The 25,466-nt window shown below is 46.1% G+C and overlaps 1 protein-coding gene and 1 long non-coding RNA gene across 3 annotated transcripts in view; one reads left to right on the top strand and one right to left on the bottom strand.

Annotated features, from left to right (window-relative positions):
- Positions 1 to 13,107, bottom strand: part of LOC143787782 (uncharacterized) — a 42,820-nt gene extending 29,713 nt beyond the window's left edge. Inside the window, exons 1-2 of one of the 2 annotated variants that reach the window (XR_013218466.1) lie at positions 13,073 to 13,107; positions 7,950 to 8,044 (exon numbers count right to left, since the gene is read on the bottom strand). This is a non-coding gene — a long non-coding RNA (uncharacterized LOC143787782). Of the gene's footprint in view, positions 1 to 7,949; positions 8,045 to 8,121; positions 8,378 to 13,072 lie in introns of those variants that run through there. The other variant, XR_013218465.1, reaches the window with a different exon arrangement.
- Positions 9,745 to 25,466, top strand: part of GRM7 (glutamate metabotropic receptor 7) — a 475,889-nt gene continuing 460,167 nt past the window's right edge. Inside the window, exon 1 of the mRNA XM_077276814.1 lies at positions 9,745 to 9,886. Coding sequence (XP_077132929.1) covers positions 9,767 to 9,886 — 120 coding nt within the window. The 5' untranslated portion in view covers positions 9,745 to 9,766. The remainder of the gene's footprint in view (positions 9,887 to 25,466) is intronic.

The raw sequence follows: 25,466 nt of genomic DNA, 5'->3' as shown, positions 1-25,466 counted from the left end.
GCTCTGTGCATAAAAAGCACCCTCCCCTTAAGGGAGGTGCCTGGGCAATGTGTTCATTCCATTGTTTGTGGCCTTCTGCTCAGGCCACACTCTGCTCTGCAAAGTGTAGTTTATTACTTTTGGTTTGCTAATCCCTCTGTCTCCTCAGTATCCTCCGCTGGCAGTTCTCTATTCTGGATCCTCCTGGACTCTCCGGTCTCCACTCCAGCCTGGCTAAGCTGCTCCTCACTGAACCATCCAGATTTGGCTGCCAGCTGGATCAGCCTTTCCGAAACTTCACAGAGCTTCCAGGATTCTCTTCATTGATAGAGCCTGAGTTCCACCATCTTGTTTATACGGTCTGTACGGGTCGTCCCTCTGGTCCGTGTACTGCGGCATTTAGGCCATCTGGTGTTGTGACGGGGGAATCCCTGTATAGGGGTACACCTTGCCCGGTGCTCCACTACATGGTTCAGTGTTGTGGTCCAGAGGGTTCTTCTCTCAGGCAGCTCTTTCTGTTTGTTTTTCATTTAAATAAATACATTTGCTTTTTGGAAGCACATTCTCCTGTCTCTTGTGTACCGGGTATACAGCTACCACTGCTCCATCATTGGCCTAGTGAGTCCACTATATTTCCCCATGCCCTGTGGGCGTTACACAAACGATCTCCATCCAACCTCACTGAGCTCGAACTGTTTGCCAAGGAAGAATGGGCGAGAATTTCAGTCTCTCCATGTACAAAACTGATAGAGACAGACCCCAAGAGACTTGTAATTGCAGCAAAAGGTGGCGCAACAAAGTATTAAGTTAAAGGGGCCGAATAATATTGCACGCCCCACTTTCCAGTTTTTGATTTCCACAAAAATTTAAAATAACTAATAAATTTCGTTCAACTTCACAATTGTGTTCCACTTGTTGTTGATTCTTCACCAAAAATTTACATTTGGTATCTTTATGTTTGAAGCATGATATGTGGGGAAAGGCTGAAAAGTTCCAGGGGGCCGAATACTTTCACAAGGCACTCTACATCCAACACATCAAGCACCAATTTCATCTGGATATTCTGCGACGCAGAGTCGATTCACTGCAATACACGCGAACGGCCAATCAGGGGTCTGCGCAGACGTCGGCTGCCCTATGCCGGGAGACGTGTAGCAGAGACATCATGCGCTGCCTGTGCCGACACACCGAGATCAGCTGCCGACTTCTACGCCAGCTACAGAGGACGCCGCACGTCGTGGGAGCAGAGGAAGGCAAGAAAAATCATTCGATTCTTCTTAAAATGTGCTGGAAAAAAACAGAAGGGGCCCAGGATGGGGGGCATTATACCAAGAAGGGGCCATTATACCAGGAAGGTACCCTGGATTGGGGGCATTGTACCAAAATGGGGGACATGATACCAGGAACGGGCTCTAGATAGGGGACATTATATCAGGAAGGTGCCCTGGATTGGGGGCATTGTACCAAAATGTGGAACATTATACCAGGAAGGGACCCAGGATGGGGGGCATGATAACAGGAAGGGTTCCTGGATAGGGGACATTATACCAAGAAGGAGCCATTATACTAGGAAGGGACCCTGGATAAGGGACACTATACAAGGAAGTGGCCCTGGATTGGGGCATTGTACCAAAATGGGGGACATTATACCAGGAAGGAACCCAGGATGGGGACATGATAACAGGAAGGAGCCCTGGATAGGAGGTATTATACCATGAAGGGGTCCTGGATAAGGGACATGATACCAAAAAGGGGCTCTGGATAAGGGGCATTATACCAGCAAGGGACCCAGGATGGGGGGCATGATACCAGGAAAGGGTACAATGTGGTGAAAAACGTTGCAATATGGGGCCCAGTATGGGGTGCATTATTACTTGTAGGGCCCAGGGAATTATTACTGGAAGGGAAAAGGGTGGGACATTATTACTGGACGTTTCCCAGGATGGAGGACATTATTATTATAGGATGGAGTTCAGGATGAGGGACATAATAATAGGAGGCTCTAGATGGAGGAGATTATTAACGGAAGGAGCAAGAATGGGAGGGGGCAAACACGCATTTCTCTATGGGATGCAGGTGGAGGCCAGGTCCCAATTTTGCATGGGGCCCATTGGACTCTTAATACCAATGATCGTGAGTTCTCCACAACAATTTAATTATCCACAATTGTGACATTGTCTCAACTTCATGCAACATCAGTTTGTTCAGAAAGATAAAATTGCAAGAATTCTGCTGTCCGGAATTTCTGCAATTGTTGCAAGTAACCCACAGATTTCCGAAGTCGTGCCCGATGCACAGAAATGCAGCTAAGATTTCATATCCTCGCTGATCTCAGAGCAACCTAGTATTGGGAGACTGGGCCCCCGGGTTTTGTTGGAATATTGACAAATGTGACTTCGAGCCTGATGCAACATTTCCATGGGCTCCCGGAATGCAGATGATCCTGTGCAGCCGCCTCATTTCCTATCTCTCACCTCCTCCTAATACAAAGTCATTAGCATCACTTTGCCTCCACTCTCCAATGACTGAACCAATTAGACGCCAATTAGCATATCTGCGGATGAAGATTTGGGAGGGGGCTGTGTTTGTTGGAAGCGATGGCTGGGCTCTCCGCGCCGCCGCTCACCTTGCTGACATGTTGCTCCTGGCTTTCTGACTTTTGTCAACCATTTTAATAAACACTTGAGAAATACTAATCAGTCTGAGCCTTTGTTCGTGTCAAAAGAAGCGCAGAGATCAGGGCACATTCCCCGGAGTCAGCGCATTCACCAACATGCACATATGGAGAGAAAACCACTAGTTTGTCTGTATGAATAAATTCAGATGAGCTCCGAACAAGGCGGCTAATTGTGTGGAAGACACCTGCACACAGTCAGACTCAGGTGACTAACCCGATGATTGACAGCAGCGGTAATGAATTAACCAGCAATGCGCTGACAAGCTGATCTAAAGAAAAAAGGCCGAAGAGCGTACGCAGCCCCGATGACTCACAATGTAAAGTGACAGAGGGAGGAGAAGAAACGTGACTTCCCTGCAGATCAGGACTTTACAGGATGCACCTTTAGCATCGAGTAAATCCTGTGATCAAATATTGATAACATAAGAACAAGATCATGATTCTACATGCAAAAAAATCACATTCCTGCATAAATAGCGACCCCCCAGCTCCACGAGGGGCAGAGAGGTCAGTATTCATAATTACATATAGATCCCGGGATAACGCTCAAGAGATGTCAGGAGACTAATACAGATCTATACTAAGTCGGGAAGATGATGCTCCGACCCGGTCCGTGTCCTACAGGAACGGTATTTCTCTACAGCGGGGCCGTATTATAGCAGTTATATTCTTCTACATAGGGGGCAGTATTATAGCAGTTATATTCTTGTACATAGGAGCAGTATTATAGTAGTTATATTCTTGTACATAGGAGCAGTATTATAGTAGTTATATTCTGTACATAGGAGCAGTATTATAGTAGTTATATTCTTGTACATAGGGAGCAGTATTATAGTAGTTATATTCTTGTACATAGGGAGCAGTATTATAGTAGTTATATTCTTGTACATAGGAGCAGTATTATAGTAGTTATATTCTGTACATAGGAGCAGTATTATAGTAGTTATATTCTTGTACATAGGGAGCAGTATTATAGTAGTTATATTCTTGTAGATAGGAGCAGTATTATAGTAGTTATATTCTGTACATAGGAGCAGTATTATAGTAGTTATATTCTTGTACATAGGAGCAGTATTATAGCAGTTATATTCTTGTACATAGGGGCAGTATTATAGTAGTTATATTCTTGTACATAGGGGCAGTATTATAGCAGTTATATTCTTGTACATAGGGGCAGTATTATAGTAGTTATATTCTTGTACATAGGAGCAGTATTATAGTAGTTATATTCTTGTACATAGGGGCAGTATTATAGCAGTTATATTCTTGTACATAGGAGCAGTATTATAGTAGTTATATTCTTGTACATAGGGGGCAGTATTATAGTAGTTATATTCTTGTACATAGGGGCAGTATTATAGTAGTTATATTCTTGTACATAGGGGGCAGTATTATAGTAGTTATATTCTTGTACATAGGGGCAGTATTATAGCAGTTATATTCTTGTACATAGGAGCAGTATTATAGTAGTTATATTCTTGTACATAGGGGCAGTATTATAGCAGTTATATTCTTGTACATAGGAGCAGTATTATAGTAGTTATATTCTTGTACATAGGGGGCAGTATTATAGTAGTTATATTCTTGTACATAGGAGCAGTATTATAGTAGTTATATTCTTGTACATAGGGGCAGTATTATTTTAGTTATATTCTTGTACATAGGGAGGAGTATTAAATGAGCTGTATTGTTCAGTTTCGTGGGCAACCAAAATAATGTGCTCTCCTGTGGTGTTTTCAGGTTCCTTACACGAGGATCTTATGAGCTCGATAAGTGACCACCTTTGTGAACTATGGGTAGTAATCATCCCTTCCCTTCTTCCATTTCCCTCATTATTATCTTGCTGTGGTGACACTGAGCTCAGCAATCTGCCATGAGGTGAAGAGACTGAAAACTGAGAAAATGTACCCGTTACACGAAGCTCCATAAATAGGACAGGAAATAATTGAAGTAAGTTTCTGTGTTCGGCTTCTTGAGGTTTCTGATCAGTCTTTACATATTAGAATAAAGCTTCCATCTTGTATTGATCCGTGCAGTGAACATGGCTCCTGTTATTTCCGATGTCCACAATGAAGGGGTTAAGCTCGCTTCCCTCTGTGAACCAGATGCGGAGTGCGGGCCCTTAGGTGTCCTTGTGGTGTGAATGCAGCTTCTTGCACTTCAGGAAATCATTATTGTGGTGAAAATTCCGGGCAGCTTGGATTTCTAGAGCTGATGCTTTGGTTTACACATAATGGAGGAGTGATGCACGAACCTTAACATAAAAACATCTAGAAATTAACGTCATTTTCTCCTGTTCAGTCTCATATTCAGTCCGTTCTCCAAGATGTTTGGCAAAATCTCCTGCAGTGTTCCTTCAAAAACTGCATACAAGTGGCAAAAAGAAGTGAGGAGGCCACGAGCTGTCACTAGATGCTGATGATGGAGGCGACGGGCGGTCACCAGATACTGATGATGGAGGTGACGGGCGGTCACCAGATACTGATGATGGAGGAGACGGGCAGTCACCAGATACTGATGATGGAGGCGACGGGCGGTCACCAGATACTGGTGATGGAGGCGATGGGCGGTCACCAGACTGATGATGGAGGCAACGGGCGGTCACCAGATACTGATGATGGAGGCGACGGGCGGTCACCAGATACTGATGATGGAGGAGATGGGCGGTCACTAGAACCTGATGATGGAGGCGATGGTCAGTCACTAGAACCTGATGATGGAGGCGATGGTCAGTCACTAGAACCTGATGATGGAGGCGATGGTCAGTCACTAGAACCTGATGATGGAGGCGATGGTCAGTCACTAGAACCTGATGATGGAGGCGATGGTCAGTCACTAGAACCTGATGATGGAGGCGATGGTCAGTCACTAGAACCTGATGATGGAGGCGATGGTCAGTCACTAGAACCTGATGATGGAGGCGATGGTCAGTCACTAGAACCTGATGATGGAGGCGATGGTCAGTCACTAGAACCTGATGATACCCATTCCGGGTCAATTAGAATCGCAGAAACCATTTTGCAGTAAGTTTGCCCCCGTCTTATTACTAAGGTTACAGTCATTGCCTCTCCCCGCCGCGTCCTTGGTCCTGACCGGGCTGAAGAGCGCAGACAGGAGATTATTTTGCTTTTCCAACCATCGAGCTCCTCATTCATCAATGAATTCATTCACCCAATGGGATAGGAAACCATCACACGTCACAATGTGTCAATGCAGTCAGGTAAATGTAATGGGGCAGTGATGTCTTTGCTGGTGCCATGACCATTGCCAGCTCCATCCGCTGCCTCCCTGTGAGAGGCTGTCACTTTCCATACATCACTGTCAGCGTCCTGCCAGGATCTGCTCATCTGACCAGAAGCTTCAGCTCCTTTTCTGCATTTTTAACTTTTACTCCAGGATTGCAGAAGTGACTGGACAGAGGGGAGTGCGGGCTCCGGTGGGTGCCCGAGTGTCTGCTGCACATGGAGGCAGCGAGGATCAGGTAGAAGTGTGCGCTCAATGCGTCGACAGTGGTTCTGTCATTGGCATGAACCCAATAGGCTTCACCTGAATAATTCATGGACTGGCATAAGTGGTAGCGTGGATGAGGGCATTTATAGCTCCGCACTGGCGGGGGCAGAGAGGGCACTGGGTGAGCACATCAGATACACTGCATCAGCGCTCATCAGCTCCAGAACTGAGCATGACCCGGAAACATCAGTCTGGAAATACTGAGCAGCCAAAGCATTACACAGTGTCTATAGGTGACGGTACTTTCCCTGGAGATCATATACGGTATCTATAGTAGGTGGTACCATCCCTTCATATCATATACAGTATCCACAGGAGTTGATACTCTCTTTGGATCACATACAGTGTCTATAGGGGATGATACGGTCCCTGCAGGTCACATACAGTGTCTATAGTGGACGGTACTGTCCCTGCAGGTTACACAAAGTGTCTATAGGGGATGATACGGTCCCTGCATATCATATACAGTATCTATAGTGGAAGGTACGGTCCCTGCAGGTTACACATAGTGTCTATAGGGGACGGTACGGTCCCTGCATATCATATACAGTGTCTATAGGGGACGGTACTGTCCCTGCAGGTTACACAAAGTGTCTATAGGGGATGATACGGTCCCTGCATATCATATACAGTATCTATAGTGGAAGGTACGGTCCCTGCAGGTTACACAGTGTCTATAGGGGACGGTACGGTCCCTGCATATCATATACAGTGTCTATAGGGGACGGTACTGTCCCTGCAAGTCACATACAGTGTCTATAGGGACAGTACGGTCCCAGCATATCACATACAGTGTCTATAGGGAATAGTACTGTCTCTTCGGATCACATACAGTGCCCATAGGAGATGTCAGTCACTGTCCCTGCACATCGGATGCCTTGCTTAGCAGAGGCGACCCTTGCCCAGCAGGGCTCATAGATGTACATTCCGTTCTGTATTTCCTTGTTTGGGTCTTTATTATACAGGAATGATGAAGCTCAGGATGAGCAGCGTTCTACACTGCGTCCAGATATAGGAGTGCGAGGGAAAACAGGAGGGAACACGAGAGGGGATGGATGACGCACCCACAGCATGGAAAGCCTTCTTCTATGTTAGTGAAATCTTCGGTCCCGTTCTCGAGCCCACACAGTTCCTACAGTTCCCTCCGTCCTACACTTCAGAGGAGCGGCACTGGTTGTACTGGTGGTCTTCCCCCCCACATGGCGGCATTGTGACCCCATCATACAGCGGCAAGTGCCTCTACGCCCCCTCGATATCATCAGTCACCATCTGTCAGACACACTGCACTTTCTGTGACGTCAGCGTGCTGGAGCAGACCGGTAAATCTCCAATTTTTTTTTACTTCTTATTATATCATACCCCTTAAAAAGTGTTAGAGTTCCCCCATATTTACAGCCAGAATGCCCCGATGAATACTGCCGGTAACATTGCCCCTAATGCCCATGATGACCTTCAAGGATTGCCTGCAGCGCCCTCACAGCAGTGCCCGGCAGAACGCACAGGACGCCTCCCACGCCTCGCCGCTTCTCTCCAGCTTGGCTGCTGTAATGTCCGCCCTGTATCTGAAATTGCTGCAGCCGGTGATTATTGCAGACAGTGGCGGTACAGGACGAGTCGCAGCGGCAGAGGGCGAGCACAGCGGCACGGGGCGAGCACAGCGGCACAGGACGGCTCACCCTGCACCGTAATATAAGATTAATAGAAGATTTCCGATGTGACGCCGTTACACTGCAGCGGGATGAGCCTCCTCCCGTGTGACCTGACCCTATTCATCTACTGATACCTTAAATGACGGAGTAGGACTCCCAGCATCCCCGGCCCGCACGTCTTATCGCCTGTCACCCGCGGCTGCAGAGGCTTCTCCGTCAGCGCAATCTGCTGTGGATGAGACCAAAAACATGAGCAACATTGTATCGAATTGGATTCGCGCTACAGAAATAGAGGAACAGTCATACCTGGGTGATACCATAGATGAAAGGGGCAGCAGGGCACCCGCAGGTCTGATAGCAGAGGCCAGTGCAGGAGCCGGCCGCTCTCTGAGCCCCAGAGGAAATACTGCAGCGCCGGCTCCTGGGATCACTCACACTCACGTCCAGACGCCGGGTCAGAGCGACGTCAGCAGCGTAGTCGGGTCATGTGACCGGGTCATGTGATCACGCTGCTGACGTCACTCGCCGGCGCTCAGAAGTGGGAAAAGCATCGGTGGTGAGTGCGGAGCTGAAGACTCCGGAGAATAAAATGTGAGGGGAGGATTTTTGCTCTGTGGGGGGTTTATTCTGTGTGTGTGGAATTTATTCGGGGGGGGCGGGGTTTATTCTGTGAGGAGCATTCTATGGGGGGATTTATTCTGTGTGTGTGTGGGGGGGATTTATTCTGTGGGGAAAATATTTAGTGTAACAGGTTGGGGGGATTTGAGGACACAAGTTTGGGGAGCAAGGGAGGTACAGGTGTAGACACAATATGGAAAACGGAAAGGATTTGAAACCACAGTATGAGGGGGACAAGTGGGGAGATGGGGGGGCATGTATGAGGAAACAGGATGGGGGATGGGTGCATTCACAGTATGGGGAGTGGGGGAGATAGGTGCAGTGCAGACACAGCATGGGGGGTGGGGGATAGGTGAAGACACAGCATGGGGGGTGGGGGATAGGTGAAGACACAGTATGGGGAGTGGGGGATAGGTGAAGACACAGTATGGGGAGTGGGGGATAGGTGAAGACACAGTATGGGGAGTGGGGGATAGGTGAAGACACAGTATGGGGAGTGGGGGATAGGTGAAGACACAGTATGGGGAGTGGGGGATAGGTGAAGACACAGTATGGGGAGTGGGGGATAGGTGAAGACACAGTATGGGGAGTGGGGGATAGGTGAAGACACAGTATGGGGAGTGGGGGATAGGTGAAGACACAGTATGGGGAGTGGGGGATAGGTGAAGACACAGTATGGGGAGTGGGGGATTGGTGCAGACACAGTATGGGGAGTGGGGGATTGGTGCAGACACAGTATGGGGAGTGGGGGATAGGTGAAGACACAGTATGGGGAGTGGGGGATAGGTGAAGACACAGTATGGGGAGTGGGGGATAGGTGAAGACACAGTATGGGGAGTGGGGGATTGGTGCAGACACAGTATGGGGAGTGGGGGATTTGTGAGGTGACAGTATGGTTAGCAGGGGGATGTGAGAGAAGACAGCATGAAGAGACAAGGGGAAATGTATGAGGAGATTATTGAGGGGAATAATGTGAGACAGTATGGGGGTAGTGTGAGTGGGCACAGAATAAAGTGAGTAGTGTGGCGGGATAGCATGGGAGAAAAGTGTAAGGTCACAGCCATGGAGAGGGAGTGTGGTGAGGGGCCACAGTATAGAGACTGGGCCCTATAGGGGGGACACACTGAAGAGGAGCCCCAATATAGAAGGGAGAGGGCAGTGTGGCGGGCATGTACCATAAGAGGGGCAGTGTGAGGGTCACATTTTGTGCAGAGAATATAGTGAGGGGCAATTATTTATTCAGAGGCTCCGCATATGGCAGATATTTTTATTCAGGAGCATTATAATGACACTGCTTTCTTTTAGGGGGCGTCATGTGGGGGGTGTGCTGCACATGACCGGAGAAGATGGAAGTCTGCGGAGACGGCTGTGGATGAGAAGAGTCATCATGGCGTCTAGACAAAATGAAGATAAAACAAAAGAGACGTCGTCTCTGGAGTCGTTCATCTATAAGGTACCTGGATGTACATGGTTTTTTGTGATACTAATTCTCGTATTTTTATTTATGTTAGGAATATTAAAGGGGTTGTCCAGGTTTGTGATGAGTCTGCAGTCATTCTTTGTGACTGCAGACTTCTGAGTTCTCACACTGCGCACTGGACACTGTCAGGATTCTTTTGTGCCGGCGATTTACATACATGCGGTCACGTGCTGACAAGTCATGCATAGCCTTACTTAATGAAAATGAGTTGAGCGAAGCTGAACAAGTCTAGTTGGAATGTGGCCAGAAGTATTGAAATCGCATACGTGTGCTGACATGACCGTCCACTCTTGTCATCGGCAAGGGAGAATCCTAAAAGTGTGCAGTGCATGCGTTGTAAGAATTCAGAAGCCTGCAGTCACTTAGAAGCATTAATTATGTCCTCTGTAGCACTTCAGCATTCGAAAGCTCAGTAATTTTTACACTGCCTGGTATTTATGTGTCACTATATGACAGTATTACACATAACACTTTTATCACTATATAGCGGTATTATTTGAGAACCATGTAACACTTCTTATATAACTGTTATTTTGTTACTGTAATAAGTCATGTAGGTAGCACATGCCACTGTTATATAGGTGCTTTGTAGCACTATTATCTAGCACTGAATGGTAGTATTATTTATTAACTGTGGCACATTTACATGGGCATTACATATACTATATTTGTTATTTCTGCATTATATAGGTCCGTTATGTAGTTATTGTATTTCACTATTATGTCGGTACTTTACAGCACTATTATTAAGCACTATATACATGGTGACAGTATTTATTTAGGAACCATATAACCTGTTTGGATATCACCAGCTTTGTTATTGTGAAATGTCATGGATCAATTACTTGCATACTGTCTGGCATGACCATATGTTCTGTACCATTATTATTTAGCACTATACGGTGGTGTTATTTAGGACCCATGTAACATATATATTTTGACACTGTATGGGATAATTATGCAGATATTGTATGATGCTATTATGGAGGAACTCGGTTACAATGCTATTTAGCACTGTATGGCAGTATTATTTATGTAACATATATTCGACAATTGCATAGCTTTGTAATTTTGACACTGTATGCGGTAATGTGTGTACTATACTGCAGTATTGTATAGACAATATATGATGCTGTTTAGCAGTGTGCTACATTATGTAGATTCTTTAAGAACGGTCTTGTATATTAATAAACATATAGTGAGGTTACTTCGACATTTTTTTTTTACTAATAATTTGAACTTTGTGGCAGTACTATGTTTAGCACTGTTAATTAGCAATGTATATTAATGTTATTCAGATACTTCACAAACCATATAAAATATTTACATTTCTTAAAAATTTATGATATTGTGACACTATATAAGACCATTAAGTATGTACTATATGGCGGTATTATGTATGGTTCTCTTTTTTAGCATAGTATTGTAATATGGATATATTCAGCACATTTATGCACATTCCATATCTAGTTTATCACTATATGGGATTACCGGTAATTACTATGTACTATGTAGCGATATTATTTATGGCACTGTTTTTGGCATTGTATTGCAATATTATGTAGGAGCTTTAGGACATTATATCGCTAGCTGATCTTAAACACCATATGGGACTATTAAGTGTGTACTATATGGCAGTATTGGTGTTGTAGATAGATTAGCAGTGACATGGGGGTTGGAAATCGCTGAATAACAGGCAGAAGTCTGAGAAATCTGGGTACTCATCTGCAAGCCACAGGGGTGGCCACATCGGCTGTTACTTTAGTGTCCCAGAATCTTGGACTGAGAAGCATTGGGACTCCTATCTTCCGCTTGTATTGGGTGGACTGTCCCTTTAAGTCCATTAGATCCTATATGTCCCTTCTCAGCCAAAGTCAGATTTTAGCTGTGAGCTCATATGGTTGCATGGATTTCAGGCAATCATCAGAGCACTTCTCCAGCTCCTGACTTCTCCTCTGGGTGTTCAAGGCTAAAGAAGCCTAAATGAGAAACCTATATGTCGCCCGCCATGCAATATGCATGCCGCCACATTACTCCGCTGGATATTCATCATATTGATGCCTTTCCATCCACGGTTCGGCCGCTCCCCAGATCGTCCAATTTCACTTTCATTAAATTAGCCACTTTGTCGCGGTGTAACTCATCCGCCAACACCTGAGCGATGCTCTGGAGTTACTTAATATTTCCAGCAAATTATTCTGTGCCCGGACTGGGAACGCTGAATGCATCGGAGCTTAAACAGAGTGAAATGAAATGTACGATATTCCGCTATGCTGGGCGTGCTGGGAATTCCTGCCGGCTCACAATGTAATCTTCCCTGCGGAGTGAGGCTGACGGAGGAGGCCATACATGCCATTAAGTGACTGCTCTATTAGGATGAGATGGAGGGAATATAAATGAAGGCTACCAGGACGCGGAGCCATGTGGACCCCGCAGGCACCCCGCAGGCTGAAACCTGCCATACACTTCACAGAGGCGACATCAATATGTGTGGGAATAATATAAAGCCTCCTAATAAATTGTTTAAAAACTTGCTGTCAGTGAATGGAAACATCATTCCTTATATCCAGAGGTGGAGGGGTTGACATTTTTGCAACTAAAAAAGAGAACCATTCATCCTAATGGAGTTGCTTTGGCAGCAAAAGATAGATTTCTGCAATCTCCATTCAGATGAATGGGACATTTCAGCAACAATTTGTCCTGTGTAAATATAAAGAAATACTTTTCACAGCTGAGGGGCTGTAACAATTGTATCGAGTGTAGACCATAAGACCGTGCACACAAGTTGCATTTTTCCTGATCTCGGCAAAATGAATGTGAATCCTGAAGTCTCGTGCACACGGTGCTTATTTGTGACTTGCAGATTTCGTGCCTATTAATAATGCAGTGTCAATTCTTTCAGTGTTTTTGATGCAGATTTCGCCATAATGAGCTGAGGAAAATCTGCACCAAAACACAAGTAGAGAATGCAGCAGGAACGTAGCAAAAGCAAATGTATATCCTGCTGCCAAGAGATGCAGAAATTTCTGCGCCAAATACTTAGTGTGCATGTGCCCTAATGGTGGTTACAGATGGATACATTTTACCTGCACTGACACATTGTAACAAACTATTGAGACTGTGATTAGTTCTGTTGATGTATAAGGTATTTAGACTGACCGGGTAGCTAGGATACGTGTTGCTTTATTCCTCCAGATGTATGTCCACATTCACTGACCGCTAAGGGAAATCATGAAAATGTAAACAATTAAAGCATCAATTTGTCATGAGCAGAATACTTAATGTCTGTTTTCCATGAGGCTGCGTTGCAATTATTTGCTCCAAATTTATCAAAGTGTTTGATAATCGTGATGCATGTTTATATCCTTCGCTTCCATCTGGAGCTGTTTTTTCAGTTTTTAAAAAGTTTTATTACTTTAAAAAGTTGAAACTTAGAATCTTGGCTTAAACATTTTCCATAGCTCACTACTCTCACTTTCCAACCCACTTTAAAAAAAAAAAAAGAAAAACCTGAGCGTAAGAAACCAACAAGTCACAACTTTTTGCACATAACAAATAAACTTTTCACCACCTTATGAACCCCCTAAAAACTAGTGTGAAATCTTTGATAAATTCCTCCTAAAATCTGTTAAAAAGCTGAGAATTTTTATGTTTACATTAAGCTTTCATTCAGTTTCCATATCCAGGACGCATGGAGATAGATTGCAGATGCAGGAGGAGCAGGTAGATCCGCCCATGAGGAACAAGTCATCTGAGCAACTTGCGGCAGCCACAGGGCCATCTGTATGGGAAATAACCATTTAAGCGCTATTATAGACGACCTCTTAGGGGGCTCCACCACTAAGTGCAGTGTGTGCACATTACTGTTACTGATGACTTGTATGTAATAATACAATGATGACAATCATATATACAGTAGATTCTATGTAAATAGCGGGATGTATGATGGCCATACAGTGCTTAATGGCAGTGTTAGACAAAAGCTTTACAGAGCATTCATGCAGATTTATAGAGGTGTCAGGCTGCTAATGGGAATTCATATTCATCGTTGCGTACCGCGTGGAGCCCTGCACTTATTAATGGCAGAATGGACTGATGTCAGGAAGGAGTTCATTATGTGAGCCCTGATGGCTGCACAGCAGATCATAGCACCGACTTATAGGACAGAGGATTCGTGAGTCAGCCCAGGGACAATTACTGGGGCTCATAGCTGGGTTATTGGCTAGAGTTACCGATAACAAGCCCTAAACCAGATGTGTTATCTGCATCCATTACTGAAGAAGGATGTATCTCAGAAATATGTAACAGGGAAATAAAGATGAATTCTGTAGGACGAGACCGGAGGAAATGAGCGAAGAAGCTGCTCGTGGTATTACTGTGGGATGCAGAATCAGGGGGACTGAGTATTGGCCCTGGTGGCCATGTGGACATCACTTCTTCTGTACATCCACCTCATCTTATGCTGCTTTTCAGATAACCTGTCATTAGGATATTATATCCCTCACTAAATGTGTGTAAATCCCTTTGAAACTGATTAAAGCCTTTTATTGCTGCAGAATTTAGTTTTGAAGTTCTGGACCGTGTGCACATGGACTCCTTTTTTTTTTTTTGGGAACTGAGCAGAAACTCAACATTTTTGAGGCATTTGAGATATGGAGGAGGATTTGGAGAGTTTCCGCTCAGTTTCTAGTCCAAAACTCAAAAAAAAACAGTGTGCACATAGCCTCAGAAAAATCTGCTAAGTTTCTGCTAATGAGTCAGAAGTGCAGCCGAGAGGGTAAAACACTAACAACTTCCCTGCGCTCTCTCACTATTGCCTGCCCCAGCCGGCCTCTGGTCTGTGACTGACAGGTCTATCCTGTCTCAGTGATCCACCTGACATTTTACGCAGTCACTGCTCTTAGTCTTCTCCTCAGACGGAGCAGCCCCAGCACCGATTTGTAATCCGGCTCTTGCAAAGTCATCAGGATTACAGCGCATGCATCCATTAAATGAAGCATAATCCCACCAGCTCTATGATCTATTTTGCTTTTGAAGTCCCCATTTTCAATATAATTTCTTGCTGTCAGAAGCTTCTTGTTTGTATCAAGGGTTTGAACACTCCTCCTGACCTAATATTTCACAGCTGACAGACTGGCACAATTGCTTCTGTGAGTTAACCAGCCCAGACGTCAGACTGATCCATTTTGGTTGCACTGACACAGTGTAACAAACTATCATGACTAGAGAGAGGTTTTTGTTTTTGTTTCCAGTGTATTGATCTTAGGATCTGACAAATGTAACAATTGTTGGTGAGCTCCGTGCGCTCCTCCACGTCACGAAACGGTGTACAAGTTGTCATAATGTGCTGTAACGTGCCATGACATGTGCCTTAATGGAGAATGTAAGCCCCCGAGGGCAGGGTCCTGCCCCTCTGTATCAGTCTGTCATTGTTAGTTTGTTTACCGCAAGTGATATCTGTAACTTAGTAATGGGATCAACCAAGAAATAACTTTATTAGTACAAAAAAGCACAGCAAGGTAAGACACACATTTTAAAAGCATTTAAAAACCAGAAAACAAGCACATGGCCAATATGCTACATGCAAACCCCCCAGCAAGTGGAAAACAAATGCCAACCAGCACCCAATAACCTATGACACATCAGATAAACGGTGTGTGTAAACACATGTCTGATCATAGCTGCCCATCTGTTACCAACTATACCACACCCGCATCATACAGCTTAACCACGCAATAGTGCTAGGAACCGGACACCAATTTTATATCTCATATATATATTTACCAAGTAATGCCACACCAGGACAGGTGCCACGAGGGTGCAGCAAGCATTAGCCCCAAGCCTGGGAGCAAAACACATACTATGGACCAGGGTCCTAAAGAACAAGCCCAAAGAGATGGGCGCCAGGTAGAGATGCAGCAGGGAAGTATTCATACTTCCCCTGATGAAGATGCTCTTGTAGCGTCGATACGCGTGGGGCTCCCATCCCCTCAGCACTAGCACCTTAATTTCGGCTGCTGCATCTCTACCTGGTGCCCATCTCTTTGGGCTTGTTCTTTAGGACCCTGGTCCATAGTATGTGTTTTGCTCCCAGGCTTGGGGCTAATGCTTGCTGCACCCTCGTGGCACCTGTCCTGGTGTGGCAGTACTATTGCGTGGTTAAACTGTATGATGCAGGTGTGGTATAGTTGGTAGCAGATGGGCAGCTATGATCAGACCTGTGTATACACACACCGTTTATCTGATGTGTCATAGGTTATTGGGGGCTGGTTGGCATTTGTTTTCCACTTGCTGGGGGGTAGCATATTGGCCATGTGCTTGTTTTCTGGTTTTTAAATGCTTTTAAAATGTGTGTCTTACCTTGCTGTGCTTTTTTGTACTAATAAAGTTATTTCTTGGTTGATCCCATTACTATGCATATCTTTTTCCTTGTTTAATGTTCAATGGTTTCCTCTATATGCATATGGTTGATCCCGGATTTTTCTATTCTTGTGGTGCCCGCTACTCTCTCTGGTGTACAATGATATCTGTAACTTGTATGTAACCCCTTCTCATGTACAGACCATGGAATCAATGGTGCTATATAAATAAATAATAACAATAATGTGTGCCATGATGTGTGTCGTAAGCTGCCCTAATTGTGTGTTGTAATGTGTGCCGGAATGTGCCACAATGTGTGCCGTAATGTGCGCCGTAATGAGTGTCCTAATGTGCCATAATATGTGCTGGTAATGTGCCCTAACGTATGCCATAATGTGCCGTAATGAGTGCCATAATGTGTGCCGTAATGTGTGTCGTATTGTGCCATAACGTGTCCGTAATGTAGAATGTCAGCCTGCAAGGGCAGGGTCCTCGCCCCTCTGTATCAGTCTGTCATTGTTAGTTTTGCTTTCTGTAAGTGATATTTGTATTTTGATGTAACCCCTTCTTATGTACAGACCATGGAATCAATGCTGCTATATAAATAAACTAGATGGTGGCCCAATTCTAACGCATCGGGTGTTCTAGAATATGCATGTCCACGTAGTATATTGCACAGCCCACGTAGTATATTGCCCAGTTACGTTGTATATTGCACAGCCCACGTAGTATATTGCACAGCCCACGTAGTATATTGCACAGCCCACGTAGTATATTGCCCAGTTACGTTGTATATTGCCCAGCCACGTAGTATATTGCCCAGTGACGTAGTATACAGCACAGAGCCACGTAGTATATTGCCCAGCCACGTAGTATATTGCCCAGTGACGTAGTATATTGCCCAGTGACGTAGTATACAGCACAGGGCCACGTAGTATATTGTCCAGCCACGTAGTATATTGCGAAGTGACGTAGTATATTGCCCAGTGACGTAGTATATTGCCCAGTGACGTAGTATATTGCCCAGCGACATAGTATATTGCACAGGGCCACGTAGTATATTGCCCAGTGACGTAGTATACAGCACAGAGCCACGTAGTATATTGTCCAGCCACGTAGTATATTGCGAAGTGACGTAGTATATTGCCCAGTGACGTAGTATACAGCACAGGGCCACGTAGTATATTGCCCAGCGACATAGTATATTGCACAGGGCCACGTAGTATATTGCCCAGTGACGTAGTATATTGCCCAGCGACGTAGTATATTGCCCAGCGACGTAGTATATTGCCCAGCGACGTAGTATATTGCCCAGCCACGTAGTATATTGCCCAGTGACGTAGTATATTGCCCAGTGACGTAGTATACAGCACAGAGCCACGTAGTATATTGCACAGCCACGTAGTATATTGCCCAGTGACGTAGTATACAGCACAGGGCCACGTAGTATATTGCCCAGCGACGTAGTATATTGCCCAGTGACGTAGTATATTGCCCAGTGACGTAGTATATTGCCCAGTGACGTAGTATATTGCCCAGCCACGTAGTATATTGCCCAGCGACGTAGTATACAGCACAGAGCCACGTAGTATATTGCACAGCCACGTAGTATATTGCCCAGTGACGTAGTATACAGCACAGAGCCACGTAGTATATTGCACAGCCACGTAGTATATTGCCCAGTGACGTAGTATATTGCCCAGTGACGTAGTATATTGCCCAGCGACGTAGTATATTGCCCAGCGACGTATGTCACAGGTTAAAAAATAAACATACTCCCCTTCCAATCCGAAGGCCCCTTGTAGTTCTAACAAACTCACCATACTTGTAGTTCTGTCGCCTGTGCGTGGTACAGGCGTCAGCTTCCGGTTCCAGGGTGTGATGACGTTGCGGTCACATGACCGTGATGTCATGGCAGGTCCTTCTCCCACACGATCCTTGCTACCGGAACCTGCCGCTTGCATGGAGCGGTTACCGGAGGGTCGCGAGGACCAGGAAAGGAGGCGGAAGGTGAGTATATAATGATTTTTTTTTTTAAATTATTTTTAACATTAGATCCTTTTACTATTGAGGCTGCATAGGCGGCGTCAATAGTAAAAACTTGGTCACACAGGGTTAATAGCAGCGGTAACGGAGTGAGTTACCCGCGGCATAACGCGGTCCGTTACCGCTGGCATTAACCCTGTGTGAGCCGTGACTGCGGGAAGTATGGAGCGGGCGCCGGGCACTGACTGCAGGGGAGTAGGGAGGGACTAATCGGACTGTGGCCGTCGCTGATTGGTCGCGGCAGCCATGACAGGCAGCTGGCAAGACCAATCAGTGAATGAATAACCGTGACGGAAGTTGAGGACAGACAGAAGGACAGACAGAAAGACAGAAGTGAACCTTAGACAATTATATAGTAGATAATAATCATAATTTGTGCCATAATGTGTGTCGTAACATGTGCCCTAATTGTGTGCCGTGACGTGCCTTAATGTGCCATAATGTGTGCTGTAATGTGCCGTAACGTGACGCAATGTGTCCTAAAGTGTGCTGGTAATGTGCACTGTAAAATGCCATTATGTGTGCCATGATGTGTGCTGTAATGAGTGTTATGTGCAGTAACGTGTGACGCAATGTGCCATAATGTGTGCCGTAATGCGCTATTATGTGTGCCGTAATGTGTCGTTGAAGCCAGCCCTGTCTCGGCCGCACAGCTGACAGCCTTACAGATTTCTGGATGCTGTAGTAGTATTTGCTGGATGTTGTAGTACTCTCACATATTGGCTTACATTGGTCAGGACGCAGTCTGTGTGCGGTCACACGCTTGTGGCCTTAGAGAAGATTGTCCCATGACTGTTTACGGGGTACTGAGTGTCCCCGAGTGTTACCCCAGAGTCTGTGTGAAGGATAGCCTCCCATGGAACAAGAATGGAACCAATCCCCTTCCTCACTGGTATGAAGATCTGCTTCTATTTTGTCAGTGCTTTTTATACATTTGCTCAGATATCTGGACATTAGTTTCATGCAGGTGAAGCCAGAATAGGGGGCTCACTTGTCCCCGCTTATAGACTGCTCTTTTACCAGCCAGCGAAGCCATTTATAATTGAATGAATTTTTCCGAATAGTTGTTGCAAAGTTGAAGGGAAATGTTGAATTTGTTACAGGAGGAGAGAGGAGCGCTGCTTTATATTAATGTATTTCCTAAGGATAATGGTTCGCTCTTGAATCACTGTGCAGCTGCTAAAAGCCTGCAGCGGAATTCTATAGTTTGGGGAAATATGGCTCCGCGGTGGTAGAGGAGTCTGCCTGGGATAAGATGGATCTGTGTCTGGATGGCTTCGGTCACGCTACATAAAACCTATTTACATTTTTCTGCACATTTCTTGTGCACAGATTGTTTGCTCCAGTCTCCTGGATTCTTTCAGCTTCACTGCTGCCAAGTAGGAATTGTTGGTGGAGCAAAAACTCACGTTGTGGGATGATGATTGTCCGCGAGAGATCAGAGCCCAAGTGCAAACTCTAAAGCTCAAACTCTGAAAGATCAAGTTTTTTTTGTTTAAATTAAAGTTTGGGGTCACCTCCCACCCCACCTCACCCCCTGTACGCCTGCCCGCTTGAAGAGAAATACTCACCCAACTCCCGCGATGCCTGCTCTCAGCGCCGGCAGGTCGTCCTGTGTGAGCGGTCACGTGGTACCGCTCATTAAGGTGATGAATATGCGATGAATATTCATCACCTTAATGAGCGGTACCACGTGACCGCTCACACAGGACGAGCTGCCGGCGCTGAGAGCAGGCATCGCGGGAGTTGGGTGAGTATTTCTCTTCAAGCAGGTGGGGGGGGGGGGGGGGGGAGGCAGGAGGTGAACCCAAACTTTAATTTAAACAAAAAAAACTTGATCTTTCATCCCTTCTCTCCTGCTAGCGCTGCTTTCAGCCGAGCACGACAGAAGGGATGAATGCCGGCTTCAGCACCTCACGCAGTGGACAGCGCTTACTGTAGCGCTGTCTCTCTTGCGGCGGTCCGTGTGGTCCTCAGGCGGCACACAGCTGCCGCACGTGTGTCACACTGATGTGCCACGTGAGCACACGGACACAGATATTTCCGGTACTGATTTTTCTGGTACCGGAAATATCTGGACGTGTGAGATTGGCCTTAAGTAAATCCTAAAAAAAATGAGCTGTTGGTCGGGCTTGAGGACTGGAGTTGAGGGAACGCTAATTTAAGAGACTAAGACTGGAGGAACATGTCCCTTCGATCCTTCCATCCTCCATTCAACTATCTGTATCATGTCAAGGGCATTGTCTTGGGAGCTGAGGGGCTTAATGAAGGCCTCCATGACTGCCATGTTTGTACACCTATGAAGCCCAAGATGTGTTGCAGTGTATATAATAGAAGGGATCTCGCTGGTTAAAGAACTTACCGAAGGCAAGCAGTACAAAAATAATAAAATATATATATATATATATATATATATATATATATATATATATATATATATATATATATATATATATATATAGGAAAATTACCATCAATCTCTTTTCCTTGATCTGTTTTTTGTCACTTCACCTTCCAAACAGGAAATAAAAGAAAATTATACAGGAATATTTAGGGGGTTACAACCTTTAAAATAAACTGTGATATTTAGGAAAAAAAAGCATAAACTACACAGCAGATCTCGGAGCTCCCTGGAAGCCACCGAGGTCGAATGTACAACGTGTGAGTGCGAATTTATAAATTCTTATCTAGCCCTCTGACCTCTGTGGTGGAAACGAGAGTTTCCATGTGCACGCTCGCCCCCGGCTGTGCATTATTAGTGGCATTATAAAAAAACAAAAACAAAAAACCGCGGAGGACTATACGGATACAAGGTTACATATTCTATGTGTTGGAATAAAACCACATGTGACCCTGCGTGATTGGGGGCTTCTCTAAACCTGCACTGCTCCAGAGGTAACCCTTGCCCGCTGCAGTACTTAATGATATTCAGTATGGAGCAGTCCACTCTAAGGCTGCAGCATTGGGGGCAGTCCACTATAAGGCTGCAGCATTGGGGGCAGTCCACTATAAGGCTGCAGCATTGGGGGCAGTCCACTATAAGGCTGCCACATTGGGGGCAGTCCACTATAAGGCTGCAGCATTGGGGACAGTCTACTATAAGGCTGCCACATTGGGGGCAGTCCACTATAAGGCTGCCGCATTGGGGGCAGTCCACTATAAGGCTGCCGCATTGGGGGCAGTCCACTATAAGGCTGCCGCATTGGGGGCAGTCCACTATAAGGCTGTAGCATTGGGGGCAGTCCCTTTTAAGGCTGCAGCATTGGGGGCAGTCTACTATAAGGCTGCCGCATTGGGGGCAGTCCACTATAAGGCTGTAGCATTGGGGGCAGTCCCTTTTAAGGCTGCAGCATTGGGGGCAGTCCACTATAAGGCTGTAGCATTGGGGGCAGTCTACTATAAGGCTGCCGCATTGGGGGCAGTCTACTATAAAGCTGTAGCTTTGGGGGCAGTCCACTATAAGGCTGCAGCATTGGGGGCAGTCCACTATAAGGCTGCAGCATTGGGGGCAGTCTACTATAAGGCTGCCGCATTGGGGGCAGTCTACTATAAAGCTGTAGCTTTGGGGGCAGTCCACTATAAGGCTGCAGCATTGGGGGCAGTCCACTATAAGGCTGTAGCATTGGGGGCAGTCCACTATAAGGCTGCAGCATTGGGGGCAGTCCACTATAAGGCTGCAGCATTGGGGCAGTCCACTATAAGGCTGTAGCTTTGGGGGCAGTCCACTATAAGGCTGCAGCATTGGGGGCAGTCCACTATAAGGCTGTAGCATTGGGGGCAGTCCACTATAAGGCTGCAGCATTGGGGGCAGTCCACTATAAGGCTGCAGCATTGGGGGCAGTCCACTATAAGGCTGTAGCATTGGGGGCAGTCCCTTTTAAGGCTGCAGCATTGGGGGCAGTCTACTATAAGGCTGCCGCATTGGGGGCACTCCACTATAAGGCTGTAGCATTGGGGGCAGTCCCTTTTAAGGCTGCAGCATTAGGGGCAGTCCACTATAAGGCTGCAGCATTGGGGGCAGTCCACTATAAGGCTGCAGCATTAGGGGCAGTCCACTATAAGGCTGCAGCATTGGGGGCAGTCTACTATAAGGCTGCCGCATTGGGGGCAGTCCCTTTTAAGGCTGCAGCATTGGGGGCAGTCCACTATAAGGCTGCAGCATTGGGGGCAGTCTACTATAAGGCTGCAGCATTGGGGACAGTCCACTATAAGGCTGCAGCATTGGGGGCAGTCCACTATAAGGCTGCAGCATTGGGGGCAGTCCACTATAAGGCTGCAGCATTGGGGGCAGTCTACTATAAGGCTGCAGCATTGGGGGCAGTCTACTATAAGGCTGCAGCATTGGGGGCAGTCTACTATAAGGCTGCAGCATTGGGGGCAGTCTACTATAAGGCTGCAGCATTGGGGGCAGTCTACTATAAGGCTGCAGCACTGGGGGCAGTCCACTATAAGGCTGCAGCATTAGGGGCAGTCCACTATAAGGCTGCAGCATTAGGGGCAGTCCACTATAAGGCTGCAGCATTGGGGGCAGTCCACTATAAGGCTGCAGCATTAGGGGCAGTCCACTATAAGGCTGCAGCATTAGGGGCAGTCCACTATAAGGCTGCAACATTGGGGGCAGTCTACTATAAGGCTGCCGCATTGGGGGCAGTCCCTTTTAAGGCTGCAGCATTGGGGGCAGTCCACTATAAGGCTGCAGCATTGGGGGCAGTCCACTATAAGGCTGCAGCATTGGGGGCAGTCCACTATAAGGCTGCAGCATTGGGGGCAGTCTACTATAAGGCTGCAGCATTGAGGGCAGTCTACTATAAGGCTGCAGCATTGGGGGCAGTCCACTATAAGGCTGCAGCATTGGGGGCAGTCCACTATAAGGCTGCAGCATTGGGGGCAGTCTACTATAAGGCTGCAGCATTGGGGGCAGTCCACTATAAGGCTGCAGCATTGGGGGCAGTCTACTATAAGGCTGCAGCATTGGGGGCAGTCCACTATAAGGCTGCAGCATTGGGGGCAGTCTACTATAAGGCTGCAGCATTGGGGGCAGTCTACTATAAGGCTGCAGCATTGGGGGCAGTCTACTATAAGGCTGCAGCATTGGGGGCAGTCTACTATAAGGCTGCAGCATTGGGGGCAGTCCACTATAAGGCTGCAGCATTGGGGGCAGTTCACTATAAGGCTGCAGCATTGGGGGCAGTCTACTATAAAGCTGCAGCATTGCTTTGTTGCTGATTACAAGCCTTGCCGAGTGGCCGCCATCGATTGCTTTGTATTTGCCCATAGCGAGCGCCGTGCGCAGTTCACACATCGCTCAATAGCATAACCAGTAAATGTCATATCATCTCTGCCCGGAGGAATCATCATTATAAATTATAGACGCTTGTGTCCATGTAGATATACGGTATAAATATACAGCGGCAAATATAATGTGATAAATAACCGCTGCAGTCAGAAGTAGAGTCCATATTACAGACGCTGATCAATACTAACACTTCCAGGAAAAAACATCCCAACGAGTGAAACTGCTGGACAAAGACTAAGAGAATCACATCATTAAAGAACATGAGAAAGTGGCGCCCGGCCAAGAAAGTCAATGCTAATTGTATCTGGACACTGTGTTACCGGGATTGTTACATTGTATTCTAATGTGCACCCAACCCTGACATGCCATTAGTAATACTGGGGTCTCTATATGTGGCCCGAGGGTCTGCAGTCCCATAATGTATTACATGCACCACTTCCCCGAGTCTATAGTATTGTGTGAATAGCGGTTAAAGAACATGTCTGTGGCAGTCGGGCAATATATGGCCAGATCTATGGACACATTGCACCTTGATCTTCCTCCTGGATTCAGATTGTTATAATGGGCCCAGAAAGTTATATTCATCACTGACATTTGTCTCTAACGATACAAAATGTAACTCCCTCCATAATGTAATAACCATAATCATATTTGCATAATAATATTGGAATGTGGGAATCATAAAAAAGTAAAAAATATTCCATGAAAAGTATCAACAAGAATCCAGATACAATCACACAATGTCCATAAACAGTAGTAGATATTTCTCAGAGCTCAAATAATGTCACACAGTGCCCAGATAAATAGTGGATCATAGTAATGCCTCAGAATGCTCGAAAACCGTAAAACTATGCCCAGGTAAATAGTGGTAGATAGTGCTCACGTAATGCCCCAGAATGCCCAGATAATCTCCTATAAGTGCTCAGATAATGTCTCATAGTGCCAAGATAAATAGTGTCACACACTGTATATCCAATATGCAAATAATGCAACAATTGCCCATGTAATGTCCCACCGTGCACAAATAACTATTGCCACATAGAAATGCCTCACAGTGTCTAGATAATTTCTTATATTGCCCAGATAAATAGTGGGTCATAGTAATACCTCAGAATGCTCAAACCATAAAATTATGCCCAGATAAATAGTGGTACATATATCTAGTGCTCAAATAGTGCCCAGATAATCTCCCAAAAGTGCTCAGATAATGTATCATAGTGCCCAGATAAATAGCATCACGTTGTGCACAAATAACTATTATCACGTAAGGTACCGTCACACTAGGCGATATCGCCAGCAATCCGTGACGTTGCAGCGACCTGGATGGCGATATCGCTGTATTTGACACGCAGCAGCGATCTGGATCCCGCTGTGAAATTGCTGGTCGCTGCTAGAAGGTCTGCACATTATTTGGTCGCTAGGTCGCCGTGTATCGCCGTGTTTGACAGCAAAAGCGACGATACCAGCGATATTTTACACTGGTAACCAGGGTAAACATCGGGTTACTAAGCGCAGGGCCGCGCTTAGTAACCCGATGTTTACCCTGGTTACCAGCGTAAAAGTTAAAAAAACAAACAGTACATGCTCACCTGCGCGTCCCCCAGCCTCTGCTTCCTGACACTAAAGCGCCGGCCCTAAACTGAAAGTGAAAGCACAGCGGTGACGTCACCGCTGTGCTGTTAGGGCCGGAGCTCAGTCAGTGTCAGGATGCAGAGGCTGGGGAGCGCGCAGGTGAGCATGTACTGTTTGTTTTTTTAACTTTTACGCTGGTAACCAGGGTAAACATCGGGTTACTAAGCGCGGCCCTGCGCTTAGCAACCCGATGTTTACCCTGGTTACCCGGGGACCTCG

The sequence above is a fragment of the Ranitomeya variabilis genome, chromosome 8, assembly GCF_051348905.1.
Source record: "Ranitomeya variabilis isolate aRanVar5 chromosome 8, aRanVar5.hap1, whole genome shotgun sequence".
In the NCBI taxonomy this organism is placed as follows: domain Eukaryota; kingdom Metazoa; phylum Chordata; class Amphibia; order Anura; family Dendrobatidae; genus Ranitomeya; species Ranitomeya variabilis.
This window is presented reverse-complemented; position numbering and strand designations above follow the sequence as displayed.